Genomic DNA, 20,110 nt, shown 5'->3' with positions numbered 1-20,110 from the left:
GGTATTTTTAAAAGGCCGGGTTCAATCCAGCCCCCAAATGGCACCATAAAAACAGAGGGCAAATAGAGTATTACTTCATCGTCTTCTTACACACGAACTCTCACAAAATCGATACCATGGAATCGGCTTTTGGTTTCCGGCTGATTCCAACCACCCACTCTTCGTTTCTTCCACACCACCTCCCCATTAAGCTCAGATTACCGGTGATTCTTCTAATCTTTTCGATTATTATGTTTGTTCGTATATACATATATGCTTATAGCTTATGTGTTTTACAGAGCTTACAACGTTCGAGCTTCGTTGAGCAACAACGTAATCGAAAGAACGTGATTACAAGTTCTTATGGCTCCGAAGAAAACGGGCCGCCTGATGGATTCCAGTTCACACCAACCAAGATTTTTATGGAAGAGGTAACTTTTTTGTATCCAATATGCAACCCTATCGGTATTTTTTGATTTTCACCGCTTCTTTTTGGTATAATCTTGTCGAATTGGGGGCTACTCGTAAAATTATCCAATTGGGGTTTCTGGGTTTTGATTTTTGGAAATTCTTGAGTTGTAATCATGGGGTTTATACGATTACAGGCAATCGGAGCTGAATATGGAGAAGGTTTTGAGACATTCAGACCAGATGGACCATTAAAAGTTGATGTTGTAAGCACTACACTGTCTCTTAGCCTTCACTAGTAATTCAAAATGAAACCTATTTCTTGTGAAATGAAAATTTGATGCTCATTAGACTTTGATTCAGATAGCTAGTGTTTAAGAAGATGATGGGTTTTTTGGTTGCAGGATTTTTTAAATGATCGACTACAAGAAGGTTTTCTGAAACGAATTCGATATGCTATGAAGCCTGATGAAGCTTATGGACTTATTTTCTCATGGGACAATGTGGTGGTAAGTTTGCGAATCTATGATTTATGTTTGCAAGGTTTTCTGGAGTCTGTTAACGATGACATGGTACATGTTTCATTGAACGACACTTACTAAACATATATGCAACTATTTGTTGTGTTTTTGAACTTGATTCCCAGTTTCAAGTCTCAACTTCCGATCAAAAAATAAAAACCGAGTTGAATGCTTTATATCTATACAAATGACAACTTATTGTTTATTGCTTTAGTCAAGTGGTTTTAGCCAACTTCTGAAATGCATTTGTTTATGGTGACCAGGCTGGTACTCAAGCATTGAAATTGAGCGCTTGGAAACAACTTGCACACGAAGAAGGTATGTAGAAATGATTTTTTAATTGCGTGTGGTGATAATTGTGTTATTTAGAGACCTTAATCCTGCACCTTTTTGGTTTGTTTTTTTAGGGTAACATATGCTCACTTTTATGTTATTAATGTAGGAAAAGAGATCCCTGATGATGTACATAGGCTTTTGCTTCATGGTGCTCCTGATCATGTTTTACATAAGGTTTAATCCCTTCTTGTATATAAAACATAAATCGATTTCGATTTTGTTATATTTCCTGGATTTTATTTTGCCATTTGCTGTACTTGCTCCTAAAACTGTCTTAACTCTTAATCGTAGGTGTTGCTGTGGGGGGATGAAGCATGTGAGTTAGAAAGATTAAAGTTGAAGCTTTCACAGTTGTATAGCAACAATCTCCTCAAGGTCGGCTCTTTTCTTTAGTCATTAAGTGTCTTTCATATGAATGAATGAATGGCTCAAAATCATGTTTTGTGGTTCTTGATCAGCTTTCAGAACCATTGGAAGGCCTGAAAGAGTGGTTGGATGCAGTATCAACCGCCCGGATCCCTTGTGCTGTTGTTTCTAGTCTTGATAGGCGAGTCATGGTTGAAATATTGGAAAATATGGGGCTCATGACATATTTCCAGGTACATATATATATTTTACACTTTTGTGAGCATGTCTTTTTAAATCTTGGCTGACTCACCAAATATTTCGGTGTTTATACTTTATACTATAGGCAATAGTAACGGAAGAAGATGGCATGGATTCCATGGCTCACAGATTACTTTCTGCTGCAGTTAAAGTAATTAGTTTTCTTTGATAAAAGTAATAAATATAAAAACATTTTTGATTATTTCAAAATGGTGATTTTTTTTAACTGATTTTGTAGTTGGATCGAAAGCCATCGAAATGTGTGGTATTTGAAGATGATCCACGGGGTATAACTGCAGCTCACAACTGCACGATGATGGCGGTTGGGCTTATTGGTGCACATCCAGCGTACGATCTGGTGCAAGCTGACCTGGCGGTTGGTAGTTTTAATGAATTGTCGGTGATTAACCTGAGGAGACTTTTTGCGCATACAGGGTCAACTTTCATGGAACTACAAAAGCAAGTCGTAGAGAAAACACCTCCAAGAAGGAGACTTACAATCGACACCATCTACTGATCGAGATTATTCCCATAAATTCTTGTTGTAAATTTTTGTAAATTAACAAAAAACAAATCTTTATTAAATAGACATATATATGCCAAAGTCCCAAAGTCCAAACCACAGTTTATTTAGAAAACATAAAGGAGATATTTTAAATTAGTAATTAGTAATTACTCTCTACCTCTAACCACCATATTGGAGGCTTTTTCGTTCTTCATAATGGCATGAAACAGTGAAGCTCGATCTTCTTCCACTATTTCTCTAAGCAACTCGTCCTCAATCTTGGGTGCTGACCAATGAGAAGGATCTTCCACCAGTTCCTCACTAAATATCATACTCGACACCCATTCTTTCCATGTAGTCCTGCTGTGTTTCTCCTCTTCTAAAGTCCCCGTTGCAAGCAACTGGTAGACATAAACCACTTTGTCTTGTCCAGGGCGGAAAGCACGAGCAATGGCTTGTTTGCTTTTAGAAGGATTCCATTCTGAATCCAATAAGATGACTCGTGAAGCTGCTGTTAGACTAATTCCTTCAGCACATGCATTGATGGAAGCCAACATGACTTTTGAAGGACCTCCAGGCTCTTCGAATTTATCCATCACTCTTCCTCTTTCAAATAGCTCCAGCTCTCCTTTAAGGACTAGAACCTCAACGCCTTGTTTCCACCCATAAAATCGTTCGAATGTTTCTATAAATAGATTCATTGGAGCAATATTGTGGCAAAATATCAGGACCTTTTCTTTTCTGAGTAGACAACGAGGGACTAAATTCATCACAAATCTGACTTTGGACCCGAGTTTGAGGTCAAATTTGAGTCCGTTGAGGGCTTCTAATTCTGCTGGTTCAAAATACTGACTTGCACATGCTGTGGTTTGTATCAACCACGGATGTATGGACCCGAGTGTGATTAAAAGTTCAAGCTCTAAAGGAAAGCCTTTGTACACTGGTCTCCTGTCTTGAAGCTTTTGCAAGATTTCTTGTTGAATGGTGGTGGACTTCATCATTAAAGTGTAACATTGCAGACCAGGAAGATTTTCAGCACTTCCACCTTCGTAATTGTCGATGAACTTGCTCGTCAAGCTTCTTAGAATGTTCAACCCTTGTTGTCTGTCCTTTTGAACGTTTGAGTTGATTTGTTCTGCTATTTTAATAACAAACAATTTTCTTGCTCTGTTTTCGAGTGAAAATTTCGAAAGAACACCTTTCTTTCTACTCTTGAATTTGGGGTCTAGTTTTTTCAAGACCTCGTTGACGAAACGCGGTCTGGCTAATGTCAACGTGTTGAAGTATTCACCAAAGTTGTTCTGGAAAAGAGTACCGGATAGAAGGACACGTAACGGGGTGTCGACTTTCATCAAGGCTTTCCTTAGTCTTGACTTTGTGCTTCTTGGGTTATGGCCTTCATCGAGAATTAAAATCCCAGGACATTGGCGAAGGACTTTGGCCATGTATTGGCGATGAGCATAGTTTGAATCTTCACGTGTAAGTGTTAGAAAGGAAGTGTAGCCCATTAAGAGGACGCTTGGAGTTGTGAGCCATTTTTGTATTTTCTCTAAACAGTCTAACACATGCATCACGTCTTGGTTTCGGGGAAGGCCGGGAGCCAGTTTCAGTTTGTTTTTTAAAACTTGTTCTCTGTATGTCTGACCACCGTGGATTTGGTACACCGGAATCGGAATCTCCCATTTAATGATTTCTTTGTACCACGTGTATAAAGTTGTTTTTGGAGCCAGAACCAAAGGGCGGGACCCGGGAAACAGCTTCAAGTAGCTAACAAGAAACGATATTATAAGCAATGTCTTCCCGGCTCCTGGAGTGTGGGAAATGACACAGCCGCCTCTTCTCTTGCTGGCTGCTTCCATTTCTGAAGGTATGATATCGCCAGCTAGATTTCTCCACAGAAACTCGAACGCTCTTTTTTGATGAAACCGTAGTTTGTCTCTAAGGTTGGGAATCAGGGCCCACACATTTTCGTTCTGATCTGATACAGACATGTTGGATGAAGCAGGACGACATGCAATTTCAAGGCGTGTGTCTGCATCTTGTGTGTTTTGCTCTGAATCATCTTCTTCTGTTCGGGTTTCTTTGCTAGGTGTCCAGACTACACCTGGTAACTGTAAATTCATACAAGAAACACAATTAATATTGAAAATGTTTATATGTTAACAACTTACAACCAGGGATTCACAAGTTTAACTTACAAAGGAGGGTGAGACGTCTTTTATTTCAGATCTAACATGACCACATAATCTACAGATAATCCCAAACTGTTCATTGAGTCTGTAATCATGTCGACATTTAGGCTCCTGGCTCTTAGATTTTTGCATTTCATTTAAACCCTGAAAGTTTAACTGGAATATTAGTATATCACATAGAAAAAAGGTATATACACATAACACACCTCTGTTTCTTCCATAAGATATGTTGTGGCGAGTGCTAATTCCATCTCCTTCCACAACATTTCAAGTTCCTTTTCTTCTGTCATCTCTTCTTCTTCCTCTTCTTCTTCTTCTTCTTTCAAAGGTACTTGATTATTCTCCCTTAGTTCCAAGGATTTGCCCAACTGAAACTGTTTCCACTGGTCAATCACAGCTGGTTGTTCTATGTTGATGGATTTATCTATATTCCTCATGCATCTGCTCATTAGTTCTCTATAAACACTAGCACAAACAGATTTCCTAAAAGAAGTCCTTGAATCATAGATACTCTCCTTTCCAGAAGAGCCTCGCTTTTTACGACCTCGTTTATTAACTATATTCCCCTTCCACAATCCACCTCCTAAACTATCATAGTCCATTTGGGGAGCTTTGTATTTCTTTCTATGAATTTTGGAAGAACCTTGCATGCTAAAGTATTTAGCCCATATGTCACTAATATTAATATCACCTCCTTCATCATCAGAAGCTCCAGGCTTATAAGAATCAGCATATACGTAAGGCCTTGATGAGTGAGATTGAGAAGCCATAGAATTAGAGTGTTTGTGGTTTTGTTTGTGTTCTCCTGGATCTTGTTTGTAAGGAACTTCTGTTCTCACCTCCTTTGACTTGCTAGTATCATTCTGCCTTCCAAGATAACCCTCTTGTTTATATACTTTCCTGAAATATTCCAATTTATTTTCATCTGTGAACGAATGATCATCTTGGATGGAGAATGCCACTGGGACTTGCTCGTATTTTGAACTGTTTGGTCTGTATAATCCAACACGAGACAAATCAACTTCTGCTTCTGACACGTCATCATCACCTAAATAGCGATCAGGCTGGACATTTCTACGCTTTGACCTGCGTAAGCCCATGAGGTCAAAGTAGGATGATGAAGCAAATTCATCCACACCACAAATAGCTTTCTTTTCCTCTTGGGGTTTTATAAAGGGGACAAGGAAAGGAATTGAATTTCCATTTTCTAGTTTGAAGTTAACAGCAGTTGAATGATTTTCAGAATTTGGGAAACTTTTCTCACTATCACCATCCCAAATTTGATACACTATCTGGTTGTCGACTGATCTCACATCAAAAACAAGCTGCTTGAAGACAGACGCAACAATTAACCATGAGATATCTGACGAGAATTTTCCTGTAAATAGTTTAAATATTCGACGTGAATTGCAGTCTTCAGAAAGATGCCAACGATAATGGTTACTTTCACAAGGCTTCCCTTCAAGCTTTTGAAGAATGGACATCTGATCAATATTTAGCATTTTAGTCTCTTTATGAACCGCTTTCTTGATCAACCCAACAGGACCTTGCTTCATGTAGATGCTCACATGGAATTCACAGACGCATTTATCTTCCTCATGAGGCTTCCTTTCTACTGAGCTTACTCTAGCATCAATCCAGACCTGTAAAAGTATAAGTAAAAATTCATAGATGTGTGTGTGTGTGTTCTTAAAGAGAATAGTATGGTTTTGATTTGACTAGAAAGCAAGTTACAGGTTTTGGGTTCTCATTGCTTGACTCCTCCTCTGTTGATGGAATAGTAGAGAGCACACAAACATCTATTCCAGGTCTTAAAAAGCAAGTGCAATCAGCCAAATTTGCTTTTCTTGACCTTATTCGAAGGTCTGACATGGGAAGGGTTTCTTCAGTTGTCTCTCCTTCGTTTATGATTAACATGCTAACAACTCCATTTCTGATTCTTAAGCACTCCACAGACTTCCATGAACCACACCAGTAAGCTTCAAAAGCTGGTTGCATATAAGAAGAGACATTACCAACTTTTAAATAGAAAACACAGTTCAGTTCAAGACAAACGTAAATATGTAGATATTTATAAAAACATCCGTATCTTACGTAGTGAATCAAATTTATGTGTGTTTTGGTGTAAATTAGCATACTTCCTCTTCATGATTCCTTTTCACAAGCCCAAGCGAAACTTTGAGAATTTGTCTACCTGCAATTTATAATTGAATTAGCATCAGCTGATGAGATCTAGATTTTTAGGCATTATCCCATACAAAGACATTGTCATGTGTATAGCAGTTGGCTATACGTATAACAATTATAATTTACGTAAATATAACATAAAGGTAATAATTTTTTTTATTAATCACTCTGTCTGTAGTTGTAGCTCATAATTCGACCATTGAGCATCATTGTTTCCAGCAAAATAATGGTCAATTAGCAGTTTTGTTGCAGAAAAGGAGACATCATTCCGTGATTGAGATATAACTCTAGCAAAAAATCAAAATTTAATGAAAGGCAAACTTATATCACTATCTGAAGATCCATTTCACCATGAATACCATGACAGGTAATCATGTCTTTCTTTAGATAAATTTGCAATTGGCAGCATAACTTTGTACATCTATAAACTTATGCCTACCCTTGTGAACAAGGGGAGTAGGATTTACACGTCATAATTTATGCGATGCATACGTGGCAAGAATAAACAGAAGAAACAATTTGCATCATAGTCCCAGAGTTTGTAGTACTTTCCTAATGTAAAAGATTAAAAGACAAATGAAACAAGCCTTATATCCATCTTCTTTTTCTAATATTAATTATATAAGGGGAAGAGATTATTTCTTCTTTCCTACTCCAGTGCTCCTTTAAAAAGTGCGTTATCATTTTTTTGTCCTTGGTCAATTTGGGAAAAAAAGGAAAATTTTTACATTGCATGTTAGACTGATTCTAAGATGCAAAAAAGATATTCTTGTCTTTTAGAGTAAGAAGAAAAAGTGAAGTAGTTGTTGCTGTATTCACTTAAAAAAGAAAAAAGAATAAAACAAGTAAAACTTTTGCACAAGTATGTAACTTCCAACAAAAAGATATTATGTTTCATCAAACACAGAATGTATTTTTCTTTCCCTTTTCTCCTCTGGCATATGAAATCTGGATCTTTCTTCTTTTACTCGAAAGTAACACTTAACAACTACACACACAAAACTATTATCCATATTTTCCTTTAGGGAATATACTTACAAGGAAATGCATTAGTCAATAAAAACAAAACCACCAAAAACAAACTTCACCTAATCAATAAGAACAGAGAAACAAATCAGAAAATCAGATCATGCTAAGTTGGACAGTTATCAAACCGCTGATACGCATAATCAGAAAACTTACAGACTACACAATTGGTGCAAAAAGAAAGACAAGTCAATTGCTACGAAGTCTCTTCTATAAGTCCAACTATTTCCAAGAAAACACAAAGTTTGGGTTTAATTAAACATGAAAATCGGCAGTTTAAGATAGGTAGGTGTAACAATGCTGCTGGACAAACATCACAGTCCGGTGAAGCATCGAATGAACGAAGATGGATAAGAACGGATGTTAATTCCTTTTGGAAAACGACGTATAACAAAACTAATTCCTGGAAGAAAGGAAGCGATTGCTACTAATTCACGTCCACAACTCCAACAATCTTCCAGGAACCAAAAGATGAATCAAATTGAACTTAACAAGAAGCGTTAACAAAAGCAGTGCATGTACGACAGCGAATAGAAATCAATAGCTATTGCAATTGAAAAACTAACAGATGGCACATGTAGTATTGACAAACTAGTTCCTGCAGGAAACAAAAGCAATTGCTACGCTATCATTCAACAACTACACAGTCTTCCACTAAAACACACACAGTCCAGTCAGATCAAACCTGAAAACCGGCGTTTAAGATACGCAGGTGCGACGATGATGACGAACGAACAAAACATATAAGAATCAGTGGTGATTCCTATTGAGAAGCTGTTAGATACCACAATTAGTATTGTAAAAACAAATTCCTACTTGAAAATAAAGCAATTGCTACTAAATCACCTTAATAATTAACCGGTCAAACTCAAATTGTAGTATAATTAGAACTGGAAACCTACGCTTATGAATGCTGAAGTAGCATCAGAATCGGGCGAATCAGTGCACGGATGACGGAGAACGGGAATCGATACTTAACAGAGAATCACTGGGTGAGAGGAAAGAGAAAATTACAAAGAAATTTGTGCAACATTTTTATCTTTATTCTGATCAGTGAATCTCGAGGTTTGGAGTGTCTTGTCTACTTTTTCGCTCTCATATCTTCTGTGCATGAAACACACACATACACGGAGAGAGAGAGGGGGCACGAAAATCCAAGGAGAACGAGAGCGGAAAATCTTTGGGAAAGGAGCAGCGTGGCTAGTGCAGAAAGAGTGCTGTAAAAAGTAAAAAGCGTACAAGTAGGTGGGGCCTACTTACGGAGTAGTTGTGAGCAAATTGAACGGTTCAGATTTGTTGTTTGTTACTCGTGAGGTCATTAGAGAGATCCTTGACATTTAATACAAAATTTACAATTGGGTCTCTTAATTTGAAAATACCACCATTTCGTCATTGAAGTTTGTATCTCTTTAGGTTAAGAAATGTGGGTGCCTACTTCATGAAAAAAAAAACAACAACGTTATTTGATAGTAAGTATAATTTTCTTACGAGAGAACTAAAACAGGCAAAATATAAGTATATATACTCATAAGATTGGTTTTTGAAAAAATAATAAGGTTTCAGGTGCCTCTAGTTGTATAGCAAAACTGATCAGGCAAGCTAGACAGTGTGGTTGCTACGTACAACTTGGGTTGCCAAATAGAATAAGTTGTCTTTGTCACACAGTTGGACAAGCATAAGGGTTTAGTCGTGTTCATGATCAAACTCGTATTATATACAAATGTCCATTTTGTGCTATCTAATTTGCATTATGTCATAGTTTGAGTCCCTTACTCCCTTTTGTATTATGTTAATTCCTATTGCACTAAATGAAAATGCGACACTAAAATCATTGGGTAGACATTGTGCTTAGGATGCCCTGATAGTGGTTGTTGTGTGTGACTATTATGACTATTAGACTCTTTGGTTGTAGTAATTGTTATTTTAACTACAGCAATAAGCAAAAAAAATTGATAAGTTTGAGTTATTATTCTCTAACAAACTTGATTTTATCATATCTTCTGGGGCATTTGGATATGAGGTTTTAAATTAATTATTGTGTTTCTCGAAATCTTGATCAAAAACAAAAAAATATATTAAAGCCTAGATGTAAAGTTAATTTAACTTTTTATTAGTAAAAAAACATTTTTTTTGGTAAATGGCACAAAAAACATTTTTTTTATACAGAAATTCGATTTTGACACCGTGTTTTTTTTTATGTCAATTTTGACACTGTATTTTCCAATTTGTTACAATTCTGACCACTTGACCGGTTAACCAGGTTACATGCTGACGTGGCATGATGACGTGTCAGTTTTGATGACGTGACATGTTGACATGATATGCTGACGTGTCAAAATTGAATTTTTTTCTCACAAAAAACACTAAATTTTCATTTTTTTTTTGATTTTGACACTAAGTTTAATTTTTTCTTTCAACTTTGACGCTATGTTTTTTTTTTCCAAATTGAACATCATTTTTTTCCAATTTTGTTCAATGTTGACAATTTTCTATTTGAAACCGTATAAATGTTTTTTTTAATACATTTAAACCGTATAAATATGTTTTTTTTTTTCATTTAAAAACCATAGTTTTGTATAAATATATATTTTTTTACACTCAAACCATATTTTTATGTATAAATATGTATTAGTTATAGAAAAATTGTATTTTATATTAAATATGCAACTTTAAAATGTGTTTGGAGGTTTGGAGGCGTGTAGTCGATCAAAACTCGGATATCAAGTTTGCAACTCATCAAATTTTTACATCTTATTAGAAGCTTATGGTTAGTTTGATTCACATGATATAACTAATGCTTTGAATGTAAGAAAAAAAACACCTTGTATTTAAATCAAAATGTGGTTTTTAAACGAAAAAAATATGTTTATACGGTTTAAAATGTAATAAAAAAAATATATTTATACGGTTTCAAATGAAAAATAGACAAAATTGAACAAAATTTGATAAATGATGTTCGATTGGAACAAAAAAAAAACATAGTATCAAAATTGAAATAAAAAATTAAACTTAGTGTCAAAATCGAAAAAAAAAGTGAAAACTTAGTGTTTTTTGTGGAAAAAAAATCAATTTTGACACGTCAGCATATCATGTCAGCATGCCACGTCATCAAAACTGACACGTCATCATGTCACGTCAGCATGTAACCTGGTTAACCGGTCAAGTGGTCAGAATTATAACAAATTGGGAAACACAGTGTCAAAATTGACACAAAAAAACACGGTGTCAAAATCGAATTTCTGTGAAAAAATAGTGTTTTTGTGTCATTTACCTTTTTTTTTTTTTCCAATAATTCGTTACATGATTCTTAAACTCTAATTACTTTTCTTTTAAAATTGATTATTATTGCTTTAGATAACATTTAAACACATTTTGCTGACCTTGTCTTGTTTTAATTAACCAACATGTATACCTTATAAGTATGGTAGCAAGATAGTAAAAATGCTTATAAAATTGGGTGAGATTTCTCTAATAATGTTCATTTAAATCAATTTTTTAGGAAATCAATGACCGGTAATCTACAAGAAGCATAAGTACTAGACAAAAATGCACAAAAAAGTCTTATGGTATGTATTTTTTTAGAAAAAATGTCTAAACCATTCAATTTTTGGATTGGTTGTCATTTTCAGCAAGTTTGCATGTCTTTTTTGTCCATTTCCAAATTAAAAAGACTATTATAAGTATGGTAGCAAGATAGTAAAAATGCTTATGAAATCGGGTGAGATTTCTCTAATAATGTGCATTTAAATCAATTTTTTAAGAAATCAATAACCGATAATCTACAAGAAACATAAATACTAGATAAAAATGCATAAAAAAGTCTTATGGTATGTATTTTTAAAAAAAAATGTCTAAACCATTCAACTTTTGGATTGGTTGTCATTTTCAACAAGTTTGCATGCCTTTTTTTTATCTATTTCCAAATGAAAAAGACTATTATAAGTATGGTAGCAAGATAGAAAAAATGCTTATGAAATCGGGTAAGATTTCTCTAATAATGTGCATTTAAATCAAATTTTAAAGAAATCAATAACTGATAATCTACAAGAAACATAAATAGTAGATAAAAATGCACAAAAAAGTCTTATGGTATGTATTTTTTTAGAAAAAATGTCTAAACCATTCAACTTTTGGATTGGTTGTCATTTTCAACAAGTTTGCATGCCTTTTTTTATCCATTTCCAAATGAAAAAGACTATTATAAATATGGTAGCAAGATAGTAAAAATGCTTATAAAATCGGGTAAGATTTCTCTAATAATGTGCATTTAAATCAAATTTTTAGGAAATCAATAACCGATAATCTACAAGAAACATAAGTACTAGACAAAAATGCACAAAAAGTCTTATGGTATGTATTTTTTTAGAAAAAATGTCTAAACCATTCAACTTTTGGATTGGTTGTCATTTTCAGCAAGTTTGCATGCCTTTTTTTGTCCATTTCCAAATTAAAAAGACTATTATACATTTAATATATTATTTTTTTTTTATTTTTCTTTCTTTTTTAACTATTTTATCATAATAAATAAATAAATGGTCCACATATTCTCTCTCTCTCTCACACACACACACACACACTCTCTATCTCTCTCACACACACATACACACACAAGAAAACACACATGTACATACACACTTGAACTTCTTTTGAAGAACACCCACGTCATACTTTTTCTCTTTAAAGCAGGGCCAACTTTATTTGTAATCGAACAAATATAAAGCTTAGGGCCCCCACTTCTAAGGGCCCCATTTAACCCAAATAGATAATGTAAAATTTTAATTTTGTTATCCATATTGATGCACGCACGTAAGCCTCAAAAATATGTTCTTCTACAAGAATACAACCGACGATTCTTCTTCTTCTCCATTCCCGGAATCTAATTAACGATTTAGGTTTCTTCTACCCGATTCTTTCTCGATTCTTGAACACTTTGAACCACTGAAATACTGAAATACATTACGTTCTGTTCTTCTTCCTTCTTTATTCTTGGTTTCTCCACATTCCATAAGGACTATAATTGATAACTCCATTATTCAAACAATATGTGCAATTTTTTATCTATCCATTATCTGTCATCTGATTAGGGTTAATACTTAAAGCCGATTTAGGGTTAATACTTTTTAGTTTTTATTTTTTAGTTATCTAATTTTTGAGTCCATTGTTCACTGATTACAAATACAACAGATTACAGAATAATTCTGTTCTCAAATCCGTTTTCTCTATTTTCAGATTTATTTATTTACCGAAACAATATTTTTTCAGGTTTCCAGAATCCAAATTGGAGCTCTCAGTTATCTATTTATCTTCTATAGTTCTATTCTCAAATCTCAAAGCAGCAAGCTGCAAGTATAATCCTAATTCATATCTTATATAATAGTTGTCTTGGTGATTGTTCATTGTTATTATTAATCAAATACTTAATAATCATGTCAAAGAGAAAATATGAATCAGGGGCTTTAAAAAAGGAAAAAGGAAAATACAACAAGAAGGTTTTATAGAATCACAAATGCATATGTTGCCTATAGGATTATGTTAATTATTTATGTAACTGTTGTCTCTGCCGAAAGAAGTTTTTCTAAATTAAAATTGTTAAAAAATTATTTATGGTCTACTATGTCAGAAGAAAGATTAAATGGATTACCTATTTTATCAATTAATTATGAAATTGACTTATCATTTGAACATCCAAGCGACCACATAGGCTCAACTCCAAAACCTCATGCGAACGACTGAAGCGGGAATGAAGGGAAAAAACATTGCCTTTACTCCTGCTGCTACTCCAGTCTTGTCCATTGGTTAGGGAAATGGAAAAAAAGAGGAAATGTCCTCCAAAATAGAATTGAAAGGGAAATTCCTAAGATAGGTCATCAAGCAATGGACCCAAAGGAAAGGCAAGTTCTGACGCTTCCCTACTTCCGATCCCAAAGAGGCCACTTGCTTCTATTGCCATGACAAATAACATTTGTAACGGCCCAATTTTTCAGAAAATTTTTAAACTTTCAATTTCATAAACATTAACCAAAGGAGGTAAAAAAATCCCAATACATATCCATATTATGTTTTGAATTCAGAGTACAAAAGTTAAATGTGAAAACACTTGAGAATGCACGCCACGTCATCAAGCCGAGCCCTTGCCCTTATCAACAGAAGTACCTGAAACATTCAATAAAACTGTAAGCACAAGCTTAGCGAGCTTCCTAGTCATGCAACCATATAATCACGTAATGTCATGCTCATACATATACATACAAAGTTTTCCATGAACTCCCTTCATGGTCTTCAATGGAATGTCATGGGCTACCCCTATGGTCTTACATCCTCATGTCATGGGCTCTCCACATGGTCTTGCCAAGTGCCATGTGCGACATCCCCATTTTTACGACCAGAAAAGACCGATTTCGTTTATGCTTTTAAAATAAAATCAGAGTAATCTTTCAAAAAGTATTGCGGAATTTGTCCCCAAAACAAAATATGATAAAAATATTTATCAAAACTTTTCTTAAAGAAATGTATTTTAATTTCATTACAAAACTCGAGATGTCCACATCGATACATACCAAAAACATAAATTGTACAATATAGGTCTTACAACAGCTATTTACAACTACTGGCCTATAATCCAAAATCTCTCGTCATCGTCCAACTATGCTCTTGTTGCACTACTTGTATTACAGAAAGATGAGTGGGTCAGGCTTGGGAGCCTGGTGAGCATATAGGGTTTTCAACCCACAAATAATAAATTTATTAATTTCATCAACCAACAATAAATTTATTAATTTCATCAACCAACAATAACCCTGATTATCCATTCCCGTTATCCCCACTTTACATCCCTAAACACCTATACAAGGGACCTAGCCTAAGGATCATCATCTGGATGGACTTTACTGCTAAGGGGATTCCTCAACCATATGTAACAACCCGAAATATCAAGAGTAGAGTTGAAGGGCTAAAAGAGTAAATTGGGAAAGAGCGACTCGGCGAGTCCATGTGCGGACTCGGCGAGTAGAGTCGCGACTTGGTCGCGTGTTAAGTGGCCGACTCGGCGAGTCAGTGTAATGGACTCGACGAGTAGGCGTTGAGTGGAGAAAACCCTAATTCTCGGGGTTGAGCCCTATATAAAGAACATAACATCCATTCCCCCAGCCTCCTTACTCATCCTCAAGTCTAGAAACCCTAACCCTCGTGTGTGAGTGGATCAAGTGCATTTGGAAGCTTGGAGAAGCAATTGTTGAGGAAATCTTGAAGGGTAAGAGGCTTGGAGCAAGGGGCTTTGCTTGGATTCGAGTTTCATTGCAGTTGGGGCGTTCCTTTGAGGTAATATCTCGTTTTTGAGCTGCTATTTCTTATATGCATCATTTTGGGGGTGTTAGAGATCATATCCTTGGATGTATTGGAGTTTAGAGGTTAGATCTGAGGTTGCTACCTCAGATCTGGAATGGAGAAGGGTTGGAATGCATGAAAGTCCCTGTTTGTGAGTGGTTGATGGAGCTATTTTGTCCCAAACCCAAACCCTAGAGTGAAAATGCATAGATCTCTTTGGATCCACGTAAAGTTTGCCACTTTACGTGATGGATGAGTTGTAAGAGGCTAGATCTATGTTTTGGATCAATTGCATGGCCTGGAATGCTTCTGTATGGGTTCAGACCGGTGGTACTCGGTGAGTCACATGGGTGGACTCGACGAGTTGCTTGAAGATAAGCTGGAACTCGACGAGTTGGAAGAACAACTCGGCGAGTTGGATGAAGATGGCCTGGAACTCGGCGAGTTGTATGAACAACTCGGCGAGTAGGTTGAAGATAGCCTTAGACTCGGCGAGTCTGTTGTTGGACTCGGCGAGTCTTGTCGAAGAGTTCCAATATTTTCTGGTTGAGTCGAGAATCGGCGAGTCAAGGGATGACTCGGTGAGTTGTGTGCGAGTGGACTTAGAGTTGTGGGACTCGGCGAGTCTCGGGGTGACTCGGCGAGTTGAATCGCGAACTGGGGAAGTTCTGAGCATGGGGACTCGACGAGTCGACGGGTTGACTCGGCGAGCAGGGTCAACCAGGAGGGTTGACTTTAACTGAGGACTTTGACTTTGACCAAGAGTTGACTGTTGACTTTTAGGGCTTGGTCAGCGATGTGGCCTTTGGGCCAAGAGAGGGGTAAAATAGTCTTTTACCCTTAAGAGGGTGCCATGAGAGGGTTTATTCTAGTCTTGAGAGTTATATTCATGAGAGTATATGTCTTACGTGTTAGGCGGTGGCGAGTTCGAGATTCAAGTGTGGGGATATCTGCTTTCTGCTTGCCAGGTGAGTCTTCTCACTATACTTTACCTTGAGTAGGTAATCAGAGTTATGAGTCAGAGTATGTGTATGTTATGTGTATGCTATGTGTTGTACTGCATGATGTCTATGTGATTTATGTTGTGCATGTTTATAGAGATGGAACCGTAAGGTTCCCAGAGTTAGAACCTGAGGGTTCACAGAGTTTGGGTGTACGGACCCACAGAGTTATAGCCTCGAGTGGCTAGTATATGTATGTGTGGTATTTTGGGGAACTCACTAAGCTTCGTGCTTACAGTGTTTTGTGTTATGTGTTTCAGGTTTCTCTCAGGATCACGGGGCGGCACCGGCTCGATTGTACACACCAGAGAAAGAGTCATGTTTTGAGGATCCTGGTTTATTATGCAAGTGAAAATGGAATTATGTTTTGTAATACGATTATGAATGAGATTTTAAGTAAAGTGTTTTTAAGAATTAAACGATTATTTTTAAATGAAAAAAAAATTGTTTGAAATTTTCGATCTTACACCATATATGTTCATAAGGAAACCATGAGGGGGATGGAGTACACCGGTGAACACATCCTTCAAAAACACCTACATGTTGCAAGATTTATATGCGAGATGTAATGGCACGTCATCGTGGATCGGTTGACCAAGAGTGCTCATTTTATCCCGATCCAAGAGAGCATATCGGCCGAGATTTATGTGCGAGAGGTAATGGCACTTCATGGAGTGTCTGTCTCGGTGGTGTCAGATCGAGATGTCCGTTTCACTTCCCGATTCTGGAAGTGGTTCCACGACGAGATGGGTACTCGTCTCCAATTCAGCACCGCTTTCCACCCTCAGACAGACAGACAGAGTGAGAGGACGATTCAGACTCTCAAGGACATGCTTCGTGCATGTGTTTTGAATTTTGGTGGCAGTTGGGATACGTATCTTCCGTTAGCGGAATTTTTGTATAACAACAGCTATCACGCCAGTATAGACCGACCTCCCTTCGAGATGCTCTACGGGAGGAAGTGTAGGACCCCAATCTGTTAGGGTGAGGTCGATCAGAGGGTCATGGGGAGTACTGAGGTAGTACTCAAGACTTCAGAGCAGATCCAACAAGTCCGGAGTAAGCTCCAGACTGCACAGAGTCGACAGAAAAGCTATGTCAACAAGCGGCGATCAGACTTGGAGTTTTAGGTGAGCGACATGGTCGTCCTAAAGGTGTCACCTTGGAAAGGTGTTATCCGGTTTCAGAAGCAGAGTAAGTTGGGCCCCAGGTGTATCGTCCCTTTCAGGGTCATAGCCCGGGTGGGCAAGGTGGCATACCGATTGGATCTTCCAGAAGAGCTCAGCCAGATCCACAACACTTTCTATGTTTCCCAGTTACATAAGTGTTTAGTGGACGACTCAGTGGTTGTGCCTCTAGAGGACATTCAGGTTGATGACAACCTGAATTACATCGAGAGACCAGTAGCTATTCTCGATAAGAAGGAGAAGGAGCTGAGGAACAAGAGTGTTGAGCTAGTAAGGTGTAGTGGCAGAACCACAAGGGTTCAGAATGGACTTGGGAGCCCAAGGAGGAGACGAGGGAGCATTACCTAGAGTTGTTTCTGTTAGGTTTTGAGCACTATAACACTTCCTAAGTGCACATGCAACCCTAAATGTGTTGGATCTATGTCTTCTCTAATTATACATGCATTTTCCTTTTCCAAAGCATTCACCCTCGCTAGCATACAATTGAATCTATATATAATCAAAACATAGTTAGGATGCTTACCTCTTGAGTAGGGTAAAGTTCTTGACTTTTGGAAACTTAAGCACCTCAAGTGTGGTACCTCTAATGGTTCACAAACACCAATATGCAAGAGGAGGTTCTAAGAGATTAAGTTACTTGTCTCTATAGTTGGTGCAACCGATTTTGGTACATAGATGGGGCTATTTATAGTTGTGGCTGTTGGATTAGGTGTCTAAGCCCATAACTATTTTAGGTATGTACTTGATCCGATTATGAGCATGGTCCTTTTGGGTTGCCTTCACCATAACAACTGATAGGATGAATTAAGGAGAAAGAGGTTTAATTATGATTTATTAATATATTATAAGAATAATATAATAAAGGAGAAATCATATTGTTTAATTAATATTAATCAAGAATTAGTTTTGTGATTAAAAGAGATTAATTAAATAAAGGGGACTGATATTACAATTATATGATAGTTGCAAATTGGGCTATGGATTCCTAATGGAAAGGGCATTGGACGAAATATATGGGAAGCCCATATGAGTTTCGTCCAAAGGCTTTCTAGAAGGACTCCATGGGTTGCTTAAGGCCTAAACAGCTGGATTAGGGTTTCCAAGTTGAAAACCCTAATAACCCCAACTATATAAAGATCCCTAAGGCTCCCAAAAACGTGGCTAACACTTCCAAGAGAACCCTAGACGATTTTAGTGCCTCCTCCTCCCTCTCCTAAGTCGTCTTGTTGCTAGTGGTGTTTCTGACTCCATTAGAGGTGCAACATTTGAGGCACTAAGCTTTCAGTAGTCAAGATCAAGGAGGTTTGTGATTGTTATTGCTACATAACAATCAAGGTAATGATTCTAACCCTAATCATATGTCAATTTCAGTTTTGTATGCTAGTCAATTAGGGTTTATTGATTGTGTATTCAATGTTGTATGTTTACTTAAAAAAACCTAGATCAAAGCAATTAGGGTTGCATGAACACCATAGGAATGATGTTATGCTCTAAACCCATCAGTGGTATCAGAGCCTAGGTCGTTTTTATTGGTTTAGCCCACTTATATAATCATGGATCTCTTAGCCCATACTATAAATATCATTGATTTACATAATCAATTCCTTCATATTTAATTAGTCTCTTTTGACCACAAAATTAATTTCAAATTAATTCTTGGACAATACTAATTAAATAACCATATTAATATATTATACTTATAATATATTAATAAGTCGTAAATAACCTTATTCTCATAAAACCATCCTATCAAATTGCACTGGTAAAGGCAACCCAAAAGGACCATGCTACTATCGGGTTAAGTACATACAAGTTATAGTTATGGGCTGAGACACCAAATCCAGCAGTTACCAGGTGAAGCAGACTTCGAGGACGAAGACTAAGACAAGTGGGGGAGAATTGTAACGTCTGATTCTTGGTATGCATTTGATTATAACTTATTCACTTTTGTAGAGCTACTCGATGAGTTGGAAACCCCAAACTCGTCGAGTGGAAACCAGAATGGACGCATGATTAAAGTCATCTACTCGATGAGTTGGGAGCCCCGACTCGATGAGTAGGGCTTCCAGGATCAAACCCTAATTTCAGGGTTTTGCACCCTATTTAAACCTCTTAACCCCACCTTATGGCCTCATTTCCAGCCTCCAAGTCCCAAACCCTAATCCACGAAACCCTAGAGATTTGAGTGAGTGTGTGAGCCATTTTTGAGTGATTTTGTGTGATTTGAAGCTTATAGAAGAAGAAGAAGTTAGAGGACTCCAAGAGAAGATTGTAGATCTAGAAGCAACATTTCATTCCCTTCCTTTTCTGGTAATCAAGTCTATAACTTGATCATTTATTCATTAGATCTATTTATTTTCCACTTTTGAGAGTTTTGATTCAAGGAACTTGATCCTTGGGGATTTAGACGCCCCAAGCAAGGATACATTCAGATATGGGATCATTAAGGGTTGCTAAGGCATAAAGGTGCAAAATTTATGCCATTAGAGTCCCCATGCAAGCTATAGCGTGTTATTTTGGCCTTTTTAGCCCAAAAAGGCCATGGATGAACAGAAAAGGTGGGAGATTTACGTGTCCAGGTAATGTTAGGGGTTAGATCTGTGGTTGTAAGCTTTAGTTTTGTGCATGGATGGCTTAAGGACCAAGTTTTAGGTCCCAAGGAGTTAGGTTTTGAGCTAAACCCATTAAGAAGAGGTGATAACGGGTAAAGTTGGAAACTTTACCCTCAAAAGGACATTTTTGGGGTTTATGTGAAATATAAAACTTGGATCTGAAGTGTAGGGGCTGAATCCATCAAGATATCCAAACAGACAAGGGGACTCGGTGAGTCCAGAAGGGG

The 20,110-nt window shown here is 36.9% G+C and overlaps 2 protein-coding genes across 4 annotated transcripts; one reads left to right on the top strand and one right to left on the bottom strand.

The window, feature by feature from the left end:
• Window positions 1–14: 14 nt before the first annotated feature.
• Window positions 15–2,454, top strand: LOC145068310 (Haloacid dehalogenase-like hydrolase (HAD) superfamily protein). Its single transcript, XM_079015263.1, has 10 exons — window positions 15–203; window positions 279–410; window positions 585–653; window positions 792–896; window positions 1,172–1,226; window positions 1,351–1,418; window positions 1,536–1,619; window positions 1,703–1,843; window positions 1,936–2,001; window positions 2,089–2,454. The coding sequence occupies exons 1-10, from the start codon at window positions 117–119 to the stop codon at window positions 2,365–2,367; spliced, it is 1,086 nt and encodes a 361-aa protein (XP_078871389.1). The 5' UTR covers window positions 15–116; the 3' UTR covers window positions 2,368–2,454.
• On the bottom strand, window positions 2,410–8,948 carry LOC145068309 (SNF2 domain-containing protein CLASSY 1-like). 3 transcript variants are annotated; one of them, XM_079015260.1, is made up of 7 exons: window positions 8,607–8,948; window positions 8,446–8,534; window positions 6,642–6,741; window positions 6,282–6,535; window positions 4,754–6,190; window positions 4,554–4,691; window positions 2,410–4,466 (listed from the first exon to the last, which is right to left on the bottom strand). In XM_079015260.1, the coding sequence occupies exons 3-7, from the start codon at window positions 6,694–6,696 to the stop codon at window positions 2,523–2,525; spliced, it is 3,828 nt and encodes a 1,275-aa protein (XP_078871386.1). In that variant the 5' UTR covers window positions 6,697–6,741; window positions 8,446–8,534; window positions 8,607–8,948; the 3' UTR covers window positions 2,410–2,522. The 3 variants fall into 3 exon arrangements, with proteins under 3 accessions (XP_078871386.1, XP_078871387.1, XP_078871388.1); XM_079015261.1 differs by having other exon boundaries at window positions 8,663–8,948; XM_079015262.1 differs by lacking the exon at window positions 8,446–8,534 and having other exon boundaries at window positions 8,663–8,948.
• Window positions 8,949–20,110: the final 11,162 nt, after the last annotated feature.

The sequence above is a fragment of the Lactuca serriola genome, chromosome 8 (assembly GCF_051521515.1).
Source record: "Lactuca serriola cultivar US96UC23 chromosome 8, Lser_US96UC23_V15, whole genome shotgun sequence".
Classification (NCBI taxonomy): domain Eukaryota; kingdom Viridiplantae; phylum Streptophyta; class Magnoliopsida; order Asterales; family Asteraceae; genus Lactuca; species Lactuca serriola.
Note: the sequence above shows the minus strand (reverse complement) of the source record. Positions and strands in the feature narration are given on the sequence as shown.